General features: G+C 42.2%; 1 protein-coding gene across 6 annotated transcripts in view; it reads right to left on the bottom strand.

The window, feature by feature from the left end:
* Nucleotides 1-22,691, bottom strand: part of SAMD4A (sterile alpha motif domain containing 4A) — a 216,720-nt gene that overhangs the window by 72,750 nt on the left and 121,279 nt on the right. For all 6 annotated transcript variants that reach the window (XM_072838636.1, XM_072838635.1, XM_072838637.1 and 3 more), the window contains one exon: nt 14,348-14,866. In XM_072838636.1, the coding sequence (XP_072694737.1) occupies nt 14,348-14,866 (519 nt within the window). The remainder of the gene's footprint in view (nt 1-14,347; nt 14,867-22,691) is intronic.

Raw genomic sequence — 22,691 nt, 5'->3', positions numbered from 1 at the left:
ACGAGTGTGACCTCGGCATCAAGCCGTCCCAGTTGAATGCTCAAAGATAGCTTTTTCTCTGAGCAACTGCTTCTCCAGTACCCCATAATTAGCCTGCTCTCGGAACTGCATACAGATTGAGTGGGGGGAAGAGGAGCAAGAGAATAACTCTAAAAGCAGATAAAAATTATGCAGCTGTCTCTAGCAAGAGAGAGAGAGAGAGAGAGAGAGAGAGAGATATCACCCACAGAAAATTAGGGAAAGGACTGTGACCATACAAAGCTTCCAATTCTTTTTCACAAATTTCATAGATTGAAAAGAAAACCTTCAAGCAACACATCATTTGCTTCCAAGGCTTCTACCCTCTCCGAGTATTGACAACTCTTATTCCTTAACAACAGTGAGCTGTGCACCCAAACTACCTTGAGTTTAGGATCTGCAGCTCAGATCCAGCCTTAGGGACTGGCTAGCCTTAATCACATTCTCAGCTCACACCCCAAGTAGAGACACTTTGAGGAACCAAAACCCTGACTTTGAAGTTGAGCACACAGCACTTTGGGATTTGGAGCTACGATGCCAAAAGTCAACAAATGCACACATGTGGTCATTTTTACCCAAAGATGCCATTATTATATTTACAGTGAGCTCTGGCTTTTAGAGTAATATAGAACATTCAGTTGGGATATTTAAATTATCTGGCTAAACCTAGCAGTTAAAAACAATATCACAGGCACAGAATAATTTCTTGGATAATGACGAACATATGTGAATAATTCCCTTCCTCACAGCCTAGTTCCCTGAGGCCTAATGACTATCCCCAACTCTTCCAACTTCCCAGGCATGCCGCAGTCTTGAATGTACTCCCACTGCACCCAGTGGATACAGACTCAGGCGTTATTCTAGCCAAGCCCTTCTGTCAACATCACTCCTCAGCAAGCTCTGTCTCTAGTTCCTTAAAGAATTGGGAAAGACTGCACTCTCTGCATTTAGAAATGCAGCCCAGGTGGGATTTAGCCCAGGTGGGCACCCCTTGCCCCCCATCCAACAGCATACAAATGTGACTTGTTAGAGACAGCAAACCAAAACAAAAAAAAAGTCACCTAAAGAATTCCAGTTGACTAGAGGACTATTATACACAATGCCAAAAAAATAAAAAAATCGCCCCATAAAATCCTTTCAGTAATTTGTTATCTTAAAATACTTATAGATTATTAACTTTGATAGAAAAATCACAGGAACTGAGGACTTTAACCTGATCTTAAGAGTTCCTGCCAATTAAGATTAATTAGAAACCAAGATAATGTATACCCCAAATCATGGTTTTAGTCGATGGAAAAATGATTTGATTCAAATAAAGGTCATTTCAGGCAACTTTGAAGAATATACCCACCTTGTAAATGAGACTTGTCTATATGGTATGTTCTCTCCCTTATGCTTCACTCTGATACTAGTGATAGATTACAAGAGTATGCTCAGTGTCTTAATCCTTGCCACCACTATCCCTCTTTTGCTGAGAAGCTGAACTTCTGGGCTCTGTGAGATAGTGTCAGGTGCTGTCGCCATCCACTGATGCCACTCAGAGACTGCTCCTCAAGAACTGGCACTGAGAGAGACATGTCTAATTTTATTTTGACTTAGGTATTGCAAAAGTTGTTGGGGTGTGTGTGTGTGTGTGTGTGTGTGTGTGTGTGTTAATACAAAATGGGTAATAGCTTTGGATGCGGAGCCCCAAAGTGTAACATGCCCACTTCCATTGTGGAAATATTTGACTTAACGGCACAGGAATAAGACCAGTAATATGCCAAATGTTTACCAGATCTCTGAAAACAAAGAATCTTCAAACAGTCCACTTTTCTCCCCCAAAGAATCTCATCAAGACGATGCCACAATCACAAAGCAAGAGTGGCTCTCAGGTGGCCTGTGATGCAGGTGCCATGCAACTGAACCCGTCGATCCTCTGATGTGTTCTCTCTAACCCAGAAAGGATAGCAAACCCACATTTGTAATCGTAATGTGCTCTGGGGTCTCATCATCACCAAGATCTTTAGCTAGAATTGTTGCCAATCGTCTTTTCCTTCTATATGGCAGAGACCAAGGAACTCATGATAGTGCCTTTCCTTTTTTTTTTTTTTTTTGTGCCTTTCCTATTAACACACTTTAATATCCTTCTAAATGATCAACTCACTCCCTATCTGGCCTTACAACTCCAGGCTAAATTACCCTGCCTTTTCTTTTAGGAGATCTTTTTTCCCTTTTTCTTCACCAACATCTTCATTATCCTTTTCATTTTATATCTTTTTTTATTTTTAATAGGTGATACATGGCATGAACAGGATACTCACTTCAAAAGGTAAAGTAAAAAGTAGTTCTCCTGCACCCCCTGTCTGCCAGACTTTTCAGTTCCACACTCCAGGTAGCAGTTACTGGTGTTCACATTCTTTCAACAATGACAGGAACTGAAATCGTTATCAGGTTCTCACCAAGCGTGTAGTTAATGCCGAGTATAGCCGGGGAACCTCCCCCTGGCTTTGGCAGGCAGGCCCCGATGCTCTTATACCAGCCCAGCACGTTAGGTGGCATAGTATCCTCTTTCTCTTGCTCACCTCAATGTAACAGCAACGTGTACTCATCAGCTTCTACCTTAGAAGCATAGGATGAAAGAACTAACAAGGGTTCTTAGGGGTCATCCAACCTGGTGTCTTTGTGAAGATATGGGAGTACCCAACAGTGCGAGATCACACACTCTTAAGTGAGGTGACTTCCCTAACCTGCTGCTCTTTTCACTATGGCACATTCTTTTTCTTCCAGACGGTTTAAACTCTTGGGACTAGCCATACTTTCCTGGCTTGTATCTGTGTGTGTGGCCTCATGTGTCTCTCACAAATCCAATTCTTTTCCTTAAGGATCATTTTTATAAATTTGAATAATAGCCTTACATTTATCACTGATTAAAAAAATTATTCCTGTTAGCAATGGATCCCAAGGAAGCAACAACCAATTTTTTTTTTACCTTACTCTTTACTTTTTCTTTTTTCTGGTCCATTTTAAGTCAGTTAGTAAGATACATCACTGGAACAATTCTTATGGGAATACTGATATTTGTGGAAGGCCAGCTCTTTATGGAGCTGAGTCAAAGCATCTTGATTTCAATTTAGCATATAGGAAGAGCTTTGTCATAGGGCTGCCCTAGGGAGCCTATTCCATCCTCATTTACTGCAAGGCCTAGCCTGGAGAAAAGTAGCAACCCTTACTGTATCCACATTAGCAACCAGGGCAGAAATAATAATAATAAGGGCTATTTTTTTGTTGAGCATCTCCTACTGGCAATCACTTTACATACATTTCTCATTAAATCCTCACAACAACCCTAAGTAGCTCTCAACTCATTTTCATTTAACCAACTTGCTAGACCAATCAGTATTTTCCCTTTAGCCTACTTCCTGATGTCCCCGATACATCAACTCCTCAAATCTTAAATTGTGCACTTCTGCTCCCACCCTAGAACCTGCAGGTGTACCAAGAATCCACTGAACCTTGTTCCTAAACCTGTTTATGCCAGTTGTACTTATTGTAATAATGTCATTTAAAAAGTATACAAATGATGACATATGAATTATAAGAGTTAATTGCACAAAACTTTGTTACATGCTTTAGAAATAGTCATTGTTTCGCTTAAAAATCTACTGTTGAATTCACCGAGAAAACTATAAGCTAAATGATAAAAAAAAATAAAAAAAACCACCATCCAGAAACAACTGATTGTTTTTTCGCAAATGTCTTCAAATTCTTGCTTCCATTTTGAAGATATCACAGACAATAATGCATCATGGGTATGAATTATGCAGGAAAGACAAAGAGCAGCCACAGTCAGGAACCTATCCTCAAAGAAAGGTCCATTACTCTATACAAAAACAGCAGATGAATGTATGTATCCACACTTCAAGTTAATATTTACAGTCTTATTCCTTTTTTAAAAAATGATTCCCTGTTTTAAACAGCTATTACAATCAACACATCAACTACCAATCCTGATCAATTCATTTAAGAGGTCTCTTACTGAAATTTATTCCCATTTCACAGATGAAGACAGGAGCTATCAAGGCCAAAAAACTTGGCCATCACCACATACCTAGTCATTGGAGGAGCTGCAAGTGAAAACCAAACATCTGACTTTGAAGCCCCATTCTTGATCTTGACAGACACTGCCTTATCATTTATACCCTAAACTTGAATATCTAACATGCTGCTTAGCCTTATAATTCCCTTTGCACAGCAACATTTTCCTGTGCAGAGAAGACTGAAGTATAAAATAATCTGTTATGAATCTTTTAGCTCCATATGGATTTGCTGGGCCTTTCTGAAAGGATGCATCTCAGCAAGGCTGGCTGTGAAACAAATCTCTAAAGCAAACCCTGTGCTCTCATTGGCTCCTCTAATTCTAGCCATGGAACTCGTCTATGGAAATGGTCCAGACTTTTGGCAAAGAATGATTACTCTAGGGTATGTTAGGAGTTTCGGCCTTTCTCCAATCCACAAAAACTCTATATAGCATTTTCCAGATTTTGGAACCCCGTCTTCCTTGCATCTCCATCTCCTTCTCTTAACTGACTTATACCTGAGATTTCCTGTACTCAGATACCATTTTTTTTCTTTTACCTAGTAGAATACTGAGAATGGGGGAGGCAGGATGATATGCACAGTGTTTATGAGTCAGAAAATATACCCCAAATTGCCAGTAGGCACTGCCACTGAGATTTACCCTCACTTAAAACCATGAAATTAAAGGGTTTAATTTGCTTGATATTAAAGATGTCAAAGATGTGTGTGTATGTGTGTGTGTGTGTCTGTGTGTATTTAAGCAACATTCATGGTACATCTTTCTTCAGTGTAACCTGAGTTTGTCCCTGGAAATCTTAAAAGTGAGAAAAGATAAAAAAAAGTAAGTGCAAGATTAAAAGTTTTCTTGTCCAATTTTTTTTTTGATGGAGCAGCCACTGTTAGACTATGACTTTAAATCTTGTGAAATAATAGAAATCATAAGACTACAGGCCTCAAGAAAGTCTTAAAGAAGCCATGCTGTTCATCTCTTCCTCCTTCCCTCCCTCTTGCAGGCTAGTCCAGTCTCAGTCATTTATTCCAACCTGAATCCATCCTATTTTTGAATTACAGTAGAGAATTAGAACACAACTGCCTCCCTCTGTAGTTCACCTAGCACTTGATAACCCTCACTGTAATTAGAGTCTAAGGAAAATCCTCCTGGATAGGAGGCGGATGGCCCAGCCTCATGACCCAAGGCATATGGAGTCCATGAAAACCTTTGACTTTTCCCAAGCAGTGGGATCTCTGCTGACTCACAATAAACGAGCAGACTTCTTGCTTACTATAGTGTTTTTCTGACTATTGCCCCAGAAAATAAACATGAAGCATGGTAAGGAAGAGCAGTCCTGTAAAACCTCTGGACTCGTCGAAGGGGATGATTAGGTAGTGACAATACCAGGTCCTCTGAGATCTCACCAAGCCACCTTCACACTGTAGTATCAGGAAGGCCAGTGTCATGCTTAAAAAAGTTTCCTCTGAAGGGAAAGGAAGCTGAAGCTAAAAATATATCATGCCAGCTGTTATAAATGCTTCTCCAAGGAAGCACAGCAACTAGAGTTACCTCTTTGAAGAGCAAATGAGGGGTTAAGGAAATAATGGAATTTTTCAGTTACATGCCAGGTTGGCTAGGTTTGGGGGAGGAAGAAATTTTCCAACCAGAAAGTATGTTGGTAAAAGACAAAATAATTCCATGAAGATTTATTTATATGACATTAGTGGTTTAGGACGGGGAAGACCTGTAGCCTGTGAAAAAGAATCAGGATCTGTAGGCCATGTCCTTTCTTTCTTTTGAAAGATTTCTTTATTATTTATTCACGAGAGACACAGACACACACACACACAGAGGCAGAGACACAGGCAGAGGGAGAAGCAGGCTCCCCTTGGGGAGCCTGATGTGGGATTCGATCACAGGACCCCAGGATCATGACTTGAGCCAAAGGCAGATGCTCAACCACTGAGCCACCCAGGCATCCCTTGCCCTTTTCAGTTTCCAAGAGGCCACACGCAAGACCTCTCTTCTTGTCAGGCCTACATAAAGCTGTGTGGTGTCTCGCCTTCCCTTGAATATCTGGGTTCTGATCATTTTTTGCAAGCTGACTAGAATAGCTTAAAGTGGCTGCTGGTCTTGTAAGAAAATGTGAAGGGCAAAGGGCAAAGCATTCCTCGAACCAAACAGGTATCTCTGAAGCAGCTGACCCTGGCAGAAGCAGTCAATCAATGGACTTGGAGGGGTTTTTCCCAGTGGCTGATCAGGGGTTCCCAAAGGAATCACTTTCCCTGAGATCTACATCACCCTCACTCCTCACCTTGCCTGCTGGAGTAGTTTTTTTTCCAGGTGTTGGCTTTATGGGGCCTAGCAACCATCGTTCCCAAAAATGGACAGACCCTTCATGCTCCTGGAAGGCCAAAGCCCAAGCAACATCCAGGCACTGGGTGCCTCAGTAGTTTTTTTAACTTTTAATTTTGAAATAACTATAGATTTAACAAGAAATTGCAAAAATACTACATAGAGAGGTCTCATGTACCCATCTTTCCTGACTCCCCACAAGGTGACATTTTATCCAACTATAGTGTATTATCAAAACCAGGAAATCAACATTAACGAGACTATAGACCTGACTCAGCAGCTTTGTACACAGATTTTTGGGGTGGTACGGAGGGGTACCATTACAAATTTGTGTGCAATCTTAGTGCATTTTTTCACAGGAATAAATTCATATAACCACCTCCACAATCACGATCACAGTGTGTTATTAAAAGTCTGTTAGTATTGGGACCTAGTTGGTAAAATAAGCCACGCAAAAAAAGAGTAACGATAAATGTCACTATGAGGATAATGACAGAAGGCTAAATGATCAATATTATCACCAAATAGTGAATTCCCAAGGACGTTTTCTCGTTTATTTTGGAAATTCATTAACTTCATGAACATCTGCCTAGTGAGCCCAGAAATTTATTAAGTTCCTACTGTTCAGCAAACATTTATGGCAGGGTGGGCAGACAGGCTTCAGCTCACATGCCATCTCTTATTGAATTATAGCGGCTGCCTTGAGGGGTATATTGAGGAGGATTTGGAGGCCACATCTGGCCTTAGCAAGAGACAGCCAGTATCTAACAGAGACTCTCTGCCACAGGAGAATGGCAGGTGAACGTGTGCCAGGAAATTGCCATCTCCACAGTTTCTGTGACTTTTCGAGCCATGTGGTGTTCTAGGTGCTGGGAAAGAGGGAGAAAGACACAACCCTTGTCCTCAAGGAGTTTGTGATTGGGAGGGGGAGGCAAACATGTCAACCAAGAATTGTGACACAGAATGCTAAGAGGTGACATTGAAATATATATATGAGTCAGTGCATGAGTCAGTGCAAAGTGAGCACAGTTGGGGTGCAATTTGGGCAGGGGTTTAGATCTGTGTGCTGTGGAGAACTCTTGATGCTATGGTGGCTGTTCCATATGGGGACAAATGCAGAGTCAGAGTAAACAAGGGTCTGCTAGCTAGTACTGAGTCAATGCCTGAGGATAGGATAAAGAGGGACAGGTATGTCTCCTCAGAGCTTGACTGCCTGGGTTCAAACCCCAGTTCATCCAAACTTTTTTGGTCTGTGACACGGGTCAAGTTACTGAGCCTCTCTGCGCCTCAGATTTCCTCATCTATCAAGTGGGGATAACCATAAGACCCACATCATAGAGTCTGAGGATTAAATGAGTTAATATTTATGTAAAGAGATTTGAACAGTACCCAGCATGTAGCAAATAATACGCAGTTGTGTGCTATCACTGTTCATTTACTTTTAATGATCTGTGGTACCAACATTTTTTAAGGTATTGCTTTTATTTCAGAAGAATCAACTGAGGCTAATAAAAGAAATACTAAGGTTCCAAAGTGTACCATGAGACTGTAGAAGTGAGCTGTTTCAATGGAACGTTTTGGAATAATTTTTGTAACCCAAAGTTTCTGAGTTCTTGCCTCATACTAAGCTAGCAAAGGGCAGCATGTTTTCAAATCCAAATGTAAAAAATGTGAAGAAAAATCAGGTATTGCAATGATTTGAATAGAAACAAATTTCTTTGATCCGTAACTGCAGCAACATAGTTTTCTTCCAGGTCCGAGTCTGCCAGCAAAGAGTAGAAAATGGTTCGAAAGGTGGTCTGAGGTAACAGAGATGGCACTGATCTCCACACAAGGGAAATCTGTGGGATCTCAAGAAAACGGGGAGGTATTTTTCCTGAATGGTTTACTTTTTCTATAGCCGACTTCAGACAGGAAGCAAATGCAGAGTTGCTCAGCCAAGTTCCATGCACCTTACATTTGGAATTGCTTATAATGGCCAAAGCAAAGTTGACTAAGACTTGTGTGAATGGTCAGTGGCAGCCAATACCTTGGTTCTTCCTGATCCTATGAGCTCATGAGGAAGAATCTGCACACTCTTGCTTTTAGTGACCAGACCCCTGAGGAGCCTTACAAGGAGAGTGAGGTTCTGAAAAATACATTCTTCCCTTTCTTGTCAAACACCTTGATGCTAACTCAAATGTTTGATTGATTTCTCAGCTGTCCCAACCCATTCTTCTCCTTCTCATGGAAGAAAAGGTCCTGCTCAAAGGTTCTGTGTGATCTACGTGATTTAACATCTGCAACCAAAAAAAGGTACTCTTGCCTCTGCTTAAGTAGATGAAAATAGGTTGATTCTTGTTATCTTAGGGTTTTGTTTTTACCTCCTAATCTTAGTCTCATCCAGATCCCTTCCTTCTGAAACTGCATGGCACCATCATGCACATTTTGAATGCCCTCTAAACATCATTTTTCTGCATCTCAGTGTTCCAGCACCTTCTCAAAGTCAACATACATCCAAAATTGAGCTTGTAGCTAGTTTCTCTCCCTATTTTGCCTTTTATCTTTTTGAATCACTAACACAACTTTCTTCATCCCTTAAATGCGTACCATGGGTTACATGGGACGCCTGGGTGGCTCAGTGGTTGAACATCTGCCTTTGGCTCAGGGCGGTACCCCAGGATCGAGTCCCACATCGGGCTCCCTGTGTGGAGTCTGCTTCTCCCTCTGCCTGTGTCTCTGCCTCTCTCTCTCTCATGAATAAATAAATAAAATCTTAAAAAAAAAAATGCCTACCATGTGTGAAGTACTCCCAGTTTATCTCTATTATTCCTTTTTGATAAATCCAGTGGTTAATTTTTGGGTCTTCATTTTATTAGAGGTATCAGCAGAATTTTACCGAATCACTTTTTCCCCTTGAAACATGTTCTTCATTCACCCTGCAAGACACACACATTTAAATTTTTCCTGACTTCGGGGCAGCCCCGGTGGTGCAGCGGTTAAGCGCCGCCTGCAGCCTGGGGTGTGATCCTGGAGACCCGGGATCGAGTCCCATGTTGGGCTTCCTGTATGGAGCCTGCTTCTCCCTCTGCCTGTGTCTCTGCCTCTCCCTCTCTCTCTCTCTGTCTCTATGAATAAATAAACAAAATCTTAAAAAAAAAAAAAACAATAAAGTTTTTCCTGACTTCAGTGGTTTCTCCTGTGTTTCTTATGCTTTATCCTCTTCTTCAGTCTTCATGTTGAAGTACCCAGCCTCAGTCTTTGGTCTTCCTTTCTATCTACACATAACTTTAAATACTACCTATGTGCTGGTAACTCCCAAATGTCTACCTTGTCATACTCATACATCCAAATGCCTATGAGACATCTCATTGTCTAATGGGCACAAAGATTCATCACAGGAGACACCACTCCCAATCTTACTTTCAAACTCAACAGAAACTTTCGCCATCCTTCTAGTTGCATAATCAAAAACTCTGGAGTCATTCTCGAATTCTTTCCCTCACACTCTTCATTTATTTTGCCAGGAAATCCCATTGGCTGTACTTTCAAAATATATCTAGACTCTAACCATTTTTCTCTCTTCTACCTCAGCCATCCTGGTCAGAATCAGCAATGTCTTGCCTGGATTACTGCAATAGCCTCTTAACCGGTCTTTGTTGTTTCTATCCTTGCCCTGGTACAGTCTATTCTTAATACAGCAGCCAAAGTGATCCTTTTAAAATGTAAGTCAGGTCACATCACTCGTCTGCCAAAAACCCTCCAATGGCTTCCTGGCTTACTGAGAGCAAAAGTCAAAGTCCTTGCAATGCCCTGCAGTGCCCTGTAGGATCTATCCTTCCCTGTTACCTCTGCAACTCCCACTCTCTACTTCACTCACTCCTTTCTAGCCACTGGCCTTCTTGCTTTTCCCCAATAAGCTGGGAAAAGATCTTGGGGATCTTTGCTTAAGCTTTTTCTCTGGTTGGACTCTCCTTCCCCCAGACATCCACTTGGCTAACCCCCTTACCTCCTTCAAGTCTTTGTTCACGTTACCTTCTCAACAAGATCTATCCTGATCACCCTATTTATTACTATAATCACCTCACCACCTAGGCCTGATCCTCCTGACCCTACTCTTCTTATTTTTGTGCCACTTATCAATCTCTAACATACTATATAATTTCCATATGCTAGACTGTTAGCTCCACAAGGGAGGGCATCTTTGGCTTGGTCACTGACGCACTCTGAGTGCCTTAGGTAGGTTAAGCATATAGTAGGTGCTCAATAAAATTTTTCCAAGTGAATGAATGATTAAATAAATGAATCAATAATGTATGTCCAATTCTAATTATTAGAACATGTCTAGCATCTCTTTCTTCTCTTCCATGCCTGTTCTTATCCTCCTGATAGTTTCACTACTTCACAACTGAGGCTTTGAAACTCACTGATGCCGTACTCAGCACTGTCATTCATCTGGTTTGCACACAGCAGACCATTCCCTCTACAGCATTGTTCATATCACTGCCATGCCCACAGTGTGATGCTTGGCCTCTTTAGAGCTCTCAGATACCCTCCCTCACTTTATTGCCTTCTCTTACTACTCTTTTAACTTCACAAACCTCTCCTTCCTCACTGTTTTCCAACCCTGCCTGCATACTATAACCTCCACCCCGTTGCTCACAATGCATGTCCCTACCCTTGGTCCTCCTGCCATCTGCTTCCTAGCTTACATCCCCTATTACCTGCAAATGCTTTCCTAAGCCTCTGGTTCATAAGGACCTTTTCATTTCACACATTCACAGTGCTTACAGTCCAGACCCTCTGTTCAGCCGACACAATCCTATATTGCCCGACAGCTGCTATTGGAGTTATTTTTTAACTGCACTTTTATGTAATGCATGGGTTATTATGTAAAGTTTTTGCAGATTAGTCTGCCTGAAGGGAGATATTTCATTTTTACTTGTGAGACTGACTGATATATTTTCTCTCTCCACTTATAAGTTTCCTGAAATTGAATCACTTTCCTTAAGCTTCCTTATATTTTTCATAGCCTCAAACACAGTGCTGGGCACTCAGGAAGTGGGTAGTGTCTGCAGTGTCTTTGGATGATGCAAAATCCACAGATGGAGGAGGCCATGAATGCTAAGGCACCAAGATTAAAACCCAAAAACTGTGTAAGGAAGTCATCTTCTAGTTAGTTTCTTTTCATTAACTGTCATTAATGTGGTGGATAATTTGAAAATGTGAAGCACTAATTGATCTCAGTTCTCTTACTGTGATTTATAATCTTGTTGTTTTATGTGAATATTTTTTTCCATTTGGAAAGAAGGAAGACAGGTAGCTAGCTCTTCAGTGCAGTAGAAGAGGTCCTGAAGCTTTTAGTTCAACACATTTTCCATTGCAGTGAAATGGTCAAAAGTTACAGCATAGTCAAGGACCCCTCGTCTACTCTGCATGGCCAGGGCTCAGGAAAGGGGCTTTCATCAGCTGACAATCAGAGATGCAGGTGAGGGCACAGACTGTGGGTGTCAGTGTTAGCACTTTACTCTCCGATGTCCTTCCTACTGTCTCTCATGTATTCATTCACTTAGCAGACACTGTTGCCAGCTCTGGCCGGGGCTGGGCATCTACATATATAATTTCATGTGCCTTCACCACAGCCCTCAGAGATGGATATCATGGATATTCTCATTTTACAAATGAAGACCTTGCTCAGAGAGGTTAAGTAACTTGGCCAAGCTGTAGTTAGCAAATTGTAGATCTGTGATTTGGATTCAGCAGGGCATTGACGCCAAAGTCCTTGTTCTTTCCACTCTGTCAAACTGCCTCCCAGGTGCTCAGGATATATTTGATAGAGGTATAAGTGAATGAATGACCCAAAAGTTTGCAGTTTTGACAAACACAATTTAACCACCATAGACAATGCAGAAGACTAAAACGACGACATTAATGTTTTGTCAAAGAGATATTGAAATATAAGTGTTGACATGGCCTAAGTGTTTGCATGAAACTTTCTGGAAGAGAGACCTGAGCTTTCTTTGTCAATATTCTGAAACAGGGCTTCAACTCCTTTCGTCTTCCTGAGATATATAAACCTAGTTATCTTGTTAAACCTTCAAGTCTTTTTCTACTCGATACCACAGAGGGACCCAAAGATCTAGGAGTCCATGACACTCATCTCTGCATTTCTTCCCCTCTGCAGACCTGGGTGGCGGCGGTGAAAAATGAAAGCCTCCACTGACTACAACTTGCTAACCACCTTGAACATACTAATCTTGCCAAGACTTACAGGCCTGAATGTGCAAATCAGTAGAGACAGAAATATGATGACCCAAGACTAATGACATAAAATTCAACCCTTAAAATAGAAAAGGCCAAGTTTTGAGAGGGCAGGCAGCTTGAAGCTTGCATCTCTCCCAACTATCAAAGAGTTTTGTAACAATTACTAGATTCCGTCCCTGACCAGGAAACTTAGGCCAAAAAGCTCTGTCATCCAGCATGTGTCTGCTTTAATAATTGTCCCAGCCACCAATCTCTGTCACACAGAGGCTAGTGAAACTGTTCCCTAGATTACTAGTCAGTGAAAGAGACTGTCCCCAGAATCTCTTAACATAATAAAGTAATGATGCAATAATCACTTAACCCCCCAAATGTACTAGTTATTGAAATCTTGATGTAAAAATAAAAAAAAAAGAATTAAAAATCTCATGTTGCAGCATTATGAATGCAGTATCTTAAGCATTGCCTTGGTTATTTCAATTAATGTAGTTATAATCTGACACTCCCATGTATTTGAGAAAGCCATTTAAAAGGGCCCATTAGCTGAAAGATCTGAGCAGAGGGAGAGGCCAAGAAGCCGTCACTGTTAATTCTTAATACCCTCAGATCTTTTAATTGGGGGTTCCTGCATGTTGACAGGCATGTAAGGTCTGACCACAAAAGCTTTCCCCCGAGAAAGTTATCTCAGTGCTGACATTGTATTCACAGACACATGCAACTAGCATCAAGGATTTCTGTTTCACGATGGGGCCCTCGCCCGTGTTGCCACTTATAGAAGCGCCCATGGCATGTTTGTCACTTTGCTCAGCCTAAGCGGGGAGCCACAGGGAGGACTCCCGGCCCTAGTCCCAGCTGTGCGCAGGGTACTTTGCTTTAGTGGTCAAAAGAGCAGAAAGCCGTCCTCCGCTCTCCCCTTCCACGAAGCTGTTCCTGACATGCCTCTCCTGAGTTAGACTGAGCAAGAAAAGGGCATAGCATTCACACCAGGCCACAGCACAGAGCGGCATTCTCAGTTAGCCAAACCTGTTTTCCTGGTCAGGAGGAAAAGTGCCCCCAACAAACTGGGGATAAAAACCAGAAAATGCAAGGGAGGGAACATTCCAGGGGGAAATATATTTAAAAACAAAACAAAACAAAAAAAACAAAACAAAAAAAACAAAACAAAACAAAACAAAAAACAAAAAACAAAAAAAAAGGAAGAAAGAAAAAGAAAAAAAAAAGAAGGAAAAAAAAAGAAAGAAAATGCACAAATCCCACAAGAGCATCTGGTTAACCAGGGGTTAGAATCAGGTTTAGAGAATCACACATAACTCAGTGTCTTGGCAAATCCAAAAACCCCAGGGCGAAAGGCATGTGGGTAAGAGGTATTTCTACTTGTGGAAACAGGAAGTTTCCTCCTTTTACCGTTTATTCTCTCTCTTATTTATTGTTTTAAGGTTTTAGTCCGGTTTACAAGCCAAATTTGGACCATCAGTCATGTTTAACCTGCCCAGCATTTTTATCTTTCCAGAGTCAAAAAGAGCGACAAAGGTGGGATCCAGAGATCCCCTTCCCACAGCCAACTGCGATGAGCCTGTCTCTCCCAGGGTTACGGGGTGCTCAGAGCAGACATTCTCAGCGGGACATGCCACACGCAGCAAGTCACCACACCAGACTGCGCTAAGGGGCTTCCGGGGAACTTACTTGTACTTGTGCTGGTTCCAATCGTATTGATTGTGGTGGGGACAGAGGAGGAGGAGTAGAGGGGCACATGGCCGTTCTCACACCCCAGGCTTTTGTCCTGCCAGTTGGAGGCGTTGATGCAAATCCCAGAATCCCGAGAGTTCTGCCACCCATTGAGCTTGTCATCGGAGTTCTGTCTTTGGTGATAGTAGTGTGTCTGCCCATAATCCACAGAGTCCGAGCGGCTTCGGTTCTGGCCGCCAAAGCCGGTGGACGTGCGGTCCTCCAAGTGATTCAGCCACATGGCTAAGGCGCTGCGGTCCTCCAGCGAAGTGGCCGGGTGTATGAGAGCATAGGACAGCAGCTGTCTGCTCTCCTCGATGTGCTGGTTGTGTTCAATAGAGTGCGCCAGGATTTTGGGCAGCAGTTTCATATACTCGACTTTTGCATCAAGGTTTCCTGGCTTCAGCAAAGGCAGATGAGTTAACAGGAGGGAAATCACTTTATCCTTGGATTCCTGCTGCCATTGGTTAATGATTCCTGGAAAGGAAAATATACGGGGCAAATAAGCAAATACACCCACAATGGCATCAAACGCCACCCTATAAAAAAGAAGTCCTCCGGGTTGGAGTCTCCATCTATGTATCCCGCCTGTCTTTTCCTCAAAGCGGCCCATGTATCAGACTGGATAACCGACTCCAGGTTGTCAGGGGGCAGTGACATAAACGAAGCACAGAGCAAATGTTCTTGGATGTTTGGGACCTCAATCTAATTCCTGCTCAGGTCTCCAAAGAGCCTATAACTACTTTGGTACAACCAAACAGAATTTACAGCTTAGTGTTCTTTCTTGGAAAAATCCAGTCACGCCTTCAGATGGACAGGGGGATAAGGAATAAGAACATTTCCATAGAGAAGCGAGTGGTGTCAAAGGTTCATTGGCTTCTTGGGGGTGCTGCTTTCCCTCCTCTAGACATCTCTGGGAAAGTGGTTCACACCCTAGCAAAGGCATTTGGGTGAATATGGTTAAAACTTCCTAGACAGAGAAATTAGGCAAAGAAAGGACTCCCCTCGTCTCGGTAAAGGAAGCCTGTACCTTTCTCATGAGAAGCTACCTCAGAAATCCATTGTGACCCCAAAGCTAGATCTCAGAGCTAGATTTAGCTCTAGTGGCACCTCTGATCACATGTGATAAGAAAGCTATTTTTCTTTATGTAGAGAAGATGTGTTTAGTTATCTTTTTTATGGTAAAGTATATATAACACCATATTTACCATTTTTAAGTGTACAGTTGTGTGACACGGAGGACGTTCACCATATTGTGCAGCCACCCTGACCATCCATTTCCGGATCTTTTTCACCTTTTCAAACTGAGACTCTGTACTCGTTGAATAATAACTCCCCCTGGGTGTTATATTATATGTTGGCAAATTGAATTTAAATATTTTTTTAAAATACTAACTCCCTATTTCTCCCCTCCCCCAGCTCCTGGCACCCACTGTTGTATTTTCTGTTTCTATCTATTTGACTACTCTAGTTACCTCATCTAAGTGAGATCATATAGTATTTGTCCTTTTGTGACTTCACATCTTCAAGGTTCATTCGTGAGAAGATCCATTTGTGACACACTCTCAAGGATCCCCTCCTGTCCCTTCTACTCAAAACACACACTTGTTGCCTTTAGTTAAACAAGGATAAACAATGTACTCTGCCTCTGACTGGCCTTTGAGAAGCAGCTTATTCCGGAAACTGGTAGTTGTCCTCAGAACCTGGGGCCACAGGAAAGAAAGGTCTCTTCCTGAAAAGTCACTCCTGACACCAGAAGACATGGTCTCTGGCCTATTGCTTACCCTACATACGCTAGGGCAGGACAGTCCTACTGGCTTTCATGCAATATCCACAGAGTTGAAAAGGGGTCTCTGGAATTTGGCAGAGGGGCTTCACAGTTCTAGTGAGGCACAAACATAACAGGACAAGCTCGAGTCATTGTTGACCAGAAGCTACAAATGCATCAGCTAAGTACTAAAAGGCCCCTCAAGACTGAGGTTGTATTCAAAGTTATCAGGCAAGGAAGGCATGATATATAATGAAAGAACATGGGCTCTGGAATCAGGCAAACGTGGGCATGGATCCCAGATCTGCCACTTCATTTGCAGTGGGACCTTGGTAGGTTACTTGGCCTGTATAAGCCTCAACTGCCTCATCAGTTACGAGTGTTACCAACAGCCTCTGTCCCTTTTTGTGTGGTAATGTATCAAAAGGACGGGCTAAGTACTCAATGGTGGAAATAGTGCCTTCTACTTGTCTCTGTATTAGTTGGGCTCACATTAGAGCCATGTTGGTTGGTTTTGGACACATAATTTTTTCTTTTTAAAATTTATTTATGAGAGACACAGAGAGAGTGAGAGGCAGAGACACAGGCAGAGGGAGAAGCAGGCTCCATGCAGGGAGCATGACATGGGACTCGATCCCGGGTCTCCAGGATCAGGCGCTGGGCTGAAGGCGGCACTAAACCGCTGAGCCACCCAGGCTGCCCTGGACACAGAATTTTAAAAATAAATGTAGAGTCTAAAGATGGCCCAGGGAAGGTCATTTAAAAATATCAGAGTTGGAAGAGATGGAAAATCAAAGGGTGAAAGAAAATGGGGCTGAGTTTATAATTGAACAATAATGAAGAGATGCTCAACTTGAGGATTTCATAAGAAGATGAACGAACAGTCAACTATTTGAAGTACATGTCTTCAAATTGAAACAGCAGAGATTAAGACGAGATGTGGAGAAGAAAGGAAGTGCCAGGATGACAAAAGACCTAGAGGAGTCGCCAAAGAAGGCTTTATAATCTCTGTCCTGGGGGCCTGAAGACTAGAGATAGATGGTTTAGGGAAGCACTGTTGGATAGGAATGTAATGTGAGCCACATATGGTCTTGAAAATTTTATAGTATTAGAAGAAGAGTGAAATGAGAGGGGTGAAACTGATTTCAATGATATATTTTCTTTAATCCAATAAACAAAATATCATTATCTAACTTATAATCAATATAAATTATCAATGAAACATCTTATATTCTTTTCTTTGCATCAAGTTTTCAAAATCCAGGGTGTACATTACTGCTGATATCACATCTCAACTTGGACTACTCAGTCACAACTGAAGTGCTCAGAAGCCATGTGTGGCTGGAGGCTGCAGAACTGGCTAGGCATGGGGCAGGAGATATTCAGATGGGGAAAGTGGATGGCAGGAGGGCACGAATGACCTCAGCAGGTCCCTCCTGGCTCTCTGACTCTATATTTAGCTAACTGCCACCTGACAAAAGATAGCCCTTGCATTCCATTAGGTATGGCCTGCCTTCCAAGTAGTTTTGGGAGATGGAGGAAGCGCCAGTTCTAACTTCCCATCAGTATATTTTCAGTAAACACCCAGCATGTTTTTAATTATGCATATGCTTAGGATAAAGATAAAATCTATTCATCAAGCCCAAGGAATTAAAGAGGCCCTGGCAAGAAGCAAAAGGTCCTGAGAGGAAGATATATCTGTGTGTGATGCCAATCCAATGAGCAGACGTAACTATTATACACCTGGAAAATGTATGTTTAGAAATAAAATTTAGGAACAACTTTTAATAAAAATTCATAAGGTTGAGGAACTCCCGAGCTTTCTGCGAGGTCACTTCCCTGTTTGGGTTGCCTACCCTTCTGCAAAAGGTCAGCCACCCCCCCACCCAAAAAAGGAACAAAAAACATAAATAGGACTCGGACTGCAAACTAAACATGTTATCTCCATGTAAGCACTCTCTGCCAGGGATTAACCTGGGACCCAGAGGACAAAACAAGCACAGCAAAGAGGAGAAGAAAACAATGTGCCCTGGCCCCTTCCAGGCCTGAAGTGGGTCTTTCTCCAACCTCGGGACAGGGCTTGGATGGTGTGGGACTAGGGGGTGGCCAGGAAGACGATGGTGACTTTTGTTCACTACTACCAGGAATGTGGAAGTGAGGCTGAGGCTGCCTCCTGAGGAGGTGTACTACTGGGTCGAGGTATTCCTGCAGCAGTTACAGCTGCCACACTGACAGCTAATGGCACTGAATGTTTTCTATGTGCCAGGTACTCCTGTAAGCACTGTGCATGCTTGATCCTCCTAAGAAACTGAAGAGGTAGGTCGTCTTACAGCCTTATTTTACAGATGAGGGCAGAGAAGCACAGAGAGGTCAAGCCATTTGCCTTAGGTCCCCCTGGCTAGTGCAGAATGGGGGGATGCAGATTAGCACAAAGGTACACAAAGATTATCATGCTAGAAGAGTTGGGCCATAAGTTAAATACATTAATATTTATAATATAGATAATATGTAATTATATAATACATAAGATATAAAATCTATACCTCTATATAGAATGCATATATGTGTATTATATTTATAAAGAGAATAATATGAATATATTAATAGAGGACATGGATCAGCAGATTTGCCAGCTGCAGGAAAAAAAGTAGTCACAGAGGTGCTACCTCCTGTGGTTTTAAAACATGTCTACAACTTCTTTGACATTCCTCTCTAAAAGATGGAGCCTAATTAATTCCTTTCCCATTCAGGGCAGGGCTAGACTTAGTGAGTCACTTCTAGCAAACTGAACGTGCCAGAAGGGACAGTGTGTGTTCATGGATTAGGTTATAAAAGGCACTAAAGGGGCACTGAGTGGCTCAATCGCTTAAGTGTCCAACTCTTGATTTTGACTCAGGTCTTTACCTCAGGGTCGTGGGATCAAACCCTGGGTTGGGCTCTGCTTAGCACGGACTCTGCTTGTCCCTCTCTCTCAAATATATAAATTAATTTAAAAAATAAATACGAGGCACTGAAGCTTTTACCTTGTTTTCTCTTAGGTTACTGACTTTGGGGGAAGACAGCCGTCATGCTGTGACAATACTCAACCCAGTAGGGAGAAGGGTCTTGATAGTGAGGAACTGAGTCTTCCTGCCAACAGGCAGCACTAACTTGCTGGCCCTGTGAGGGAACCATCTTGGAAGCAGAACTCCCAGCCTATTAAGCCTTCACATGACTGCACTCCAGACAACACTCAGGAGACCCTGAGCCCGAACCACTCATATTCCTGATCCATAGAAAGTGCATGTGGTAACATGTTTATTTTTGTTTTAGCTGCTAAGTTTTGGGCAATCTGTCATGCAACCAAAAAACCCAATATACCTCCTTAAAAGTTTTCCTCTAGAAAAATGGAAGTGTTAGCCTTTGGCACTGAGCAATTCAGTCCTTCAGGCAAAATCATTCCCATTCTGAGATCAACTCATGAAACTAACCTGTTGCCACTAAACATTCACCTCAGCCTCCCTCATCCTGATCATCCACTTGCCAAACAACTTTTGGACTATGATTTAACTCTTAGTATCTTTAGGGAAAGAATAAACTGATCATACAGACTTGAGATATTTCTAGATTCTGTGATAATGATTTTTGGGAGTGATTTAATGGTTTCTGATTGTGATTTGATTTCCTGTGGAGGTCACCTTCCTGTACTCAGTATATGGACTCTGAGTACATCTGGTCTCTCGGATGATGGCTCCTCATGGCAAATAAGCCAGCACTGCAGGGTCGACTCTCCTGCTTTCCAGGTAGAACTGAGTCAATCTCTCGAGGTGAACATCCCCAGGACACTGATGAGAGTAAGCATCTCCACCTTCAAACAGAAGCCAGGTCTTATAGGTGGGGACTTGGTACATGAATGCTAGGTCCTGTCAGCTGCCCACTGATCATCTTTGTAGCATCCACACCATCTTCCTGAGGGCAAGGAGCTTTTACTGAGATGTGGACTCAATGGATTCTCCTTACTAGGGAAGACTTAGGAATCTTGAAATTTTCATAGTCAATCACTTCAGTGATGTGGTTTCTATTACCATACACACCAATATCACTCTCTTTAGTAGACACAGAGGTCCAAGAATGGCAAGGCTAAATGTTCCCAACTCACCTCTATTAATTTCCCTGAATATTTTCTCGAGATAAGGAGAAAGATAGTATTTGCTGGATGTTTTATGTGGATAAAAGTTGATGATTATAATTTATAAACCAGTGACATAGGAGTAGCAAGAAAAAAAAATCCTAAAAGAGCTATAATAAAAGACCATGAGGGTTAGGAAACTGTCCCAATGATTCTTAGAGTGACAAAGATTGTGTTTAAATACCAAGTCTGGTATTATTACTACACAATTGTATGTCAATGTTTAAGGGCTCCAGTTGTTAGTAAATTACTCTCAAATTGCTATTTTATTATACCCTTGTTTTCATTTAATAACATTTACTATAAAAGGGTTTCTCACAAGTGTATTTAGGCAATTTGCTCATGCAAGAAATGGTTGGAAAATAAGTGTGCACATACAAGAAATACTGTTTAAATAAATGCACTAAAAGGCAGGAATACTAGTGGATTTTAAATGGTCAATTCTCTTTGCAAGGATTTATATTACAAACTCAATTTTAGACACATCATACAATAAAGCCTTCTAAATGTGGTGCAGTTTTGCACAACTCAGGGACAGTCAGCCAGTGAAAATAACACACACTATGTATTTGGTAGGGATGTGAGCTGACAGGGCCTCTAAAAAGTTAGCAAGGAGAATGGCAAATGCCAACATAGCAAACAGTGGGATTCTTGTATTGGCACCTGCACTTGCTTATTGTCTTCCAAGGTACCTTCTTTTTTATTTTTTTTAAGATTTTATTTATTTATTCATGAGAGACACAGAGAGAGGCAGAGACAGAGGCAGAGGGAGAAGCAGGCTCCCCGCAGGGAACCTGATGTGGGACTCGATCCCAGAACCCCAGGATCATGACCTGAGTCAAAGGCAGACACACACTCAAACACTGAGCCACCCATGTGCCCCCCAAGGTACTTCTTGAGCTAGAAATGACTGGTGAAATATCCCCATGATTTGGTGGAGCTCCACAAGACATGTAGATTAGACTATTATGGGGGACTCAGACAGTATGCAGTTACTGAGCTCCTATCACTGCAAGTAGTGCTTCAAGCAGATACATAGGACTGAGTAGATAGAAACCTTCTCTGTTTCCAAGAAGGGTGATTGGCAGCTTCCCAGGTGGCTCCCATGGATCCTTGCCTCTTGGTATTCACACCCTTGTGTACTCTCCTCCCACAGTGAATCCAAACAGGTCTATGTGACCAATAGAGTGGAGTAAGGTGTTCTGAGATTAGGTCATAAAAGGCATTGTAGCTCCAACCTCCCTCTCTTGGCTCACTCTGCAGGAATGGAGCCACTTCAATTCTGAAGACGTTCAAGCAACCCTGGGAGAGACCTATGTGGGGAAGAAATCAGGCCTCCTGCTAACAGCCAGCACTGACTTGCTAGCCATGTGAGTGAGCTACCTTGGAAGTGGATTCTCCAGCTCTAGTCAATATCTTGACTGGAATCTTGCAAGAGATTTTAAGCCAGCACTACTCAGTGAGGTTGTTTTCCCAAATTTCTGACCCTCAGAAAACTGTGAGGGAAATATCATGTGAAGCTCTTAAATTTGGGCGTCATTTGTTACACAGCAATAGTTAACTAATACAGCTTCTTAGTGAGCTAATTAGAGCTTTGTGTTATTTGGTAAAAAGAAAAAAAAATCACTCCAAAATGGTACTGCCCCTTGAACTCTTTAGAAAATAAAGGGATCTATGTAGTAGATTTCATAGCCTATTATAACCATTAGAGCTTTCTCTGAAACCATGAAGGTCATTAGCTGCTGGACATTCATAGACACCTGATGATCCTCAAAGAGTACCCCTGACCTTAACAGATACCTACAATGACCGATTTACCACTACAGAGTGGCCTGGTCATCTCTTCAATGGAGACTTCCCATCTTAGTCACTTTTCTTCCTGGGTGCTGGCATGAATGGGTACTCCTGGAGAGCTCTTTTGCTCCTGAAGGACCCAGGCCAGTAGTAAACTAGTTCTGAGATTTCAGCCAAAAGCTCAAGTTGGGATTCACATTTAGGTTTCTGACCTCTTCCTGGCTATGGCCAACTTTTGTAGGTCTGAAGCTGCCCGTTCCCAGAGGGCGCATTAAAGCTGGCCAGCTCCACTGACCACTTGCCTTAGTTCTGACCTCACATCTATATAGACGACTCCCACATTTGTATTGCCAGCCCAGGTCTCACCCTGTGCTTCAGACTCACATGTCCAGTTGCATCCTCTACATCTCCACTCAGTTGATCTCAAAGTTACTCTCTTCAAAACTGAGCTCCCACTCTCACTCTACTCCTGTGGTCCTCTTCTCTGTCTCAGCAATGGCTCTTCCATCTTTCTAGTAGTTCAGGTTGAAGCCTTCAAGTATCCTTGACTACTCTCTCTCTTACATCCCATA

This window comes from Canis lupus, chromosome 9 (assembly GCF_048164855.1).
Source record: "Canis lupus baileyi chromosome 9, mCanLup2.hap1, whole genome shotgun sequence".
Taxonomy (NCBI): Eukaryota; Metazoa; Chordata; class Mammalia; order Carnivora; family Canidae; genus Canis; species Canis lupus.
This window is presented reverse-complemented; position numbering and strand designations above follow the sequence as displayed.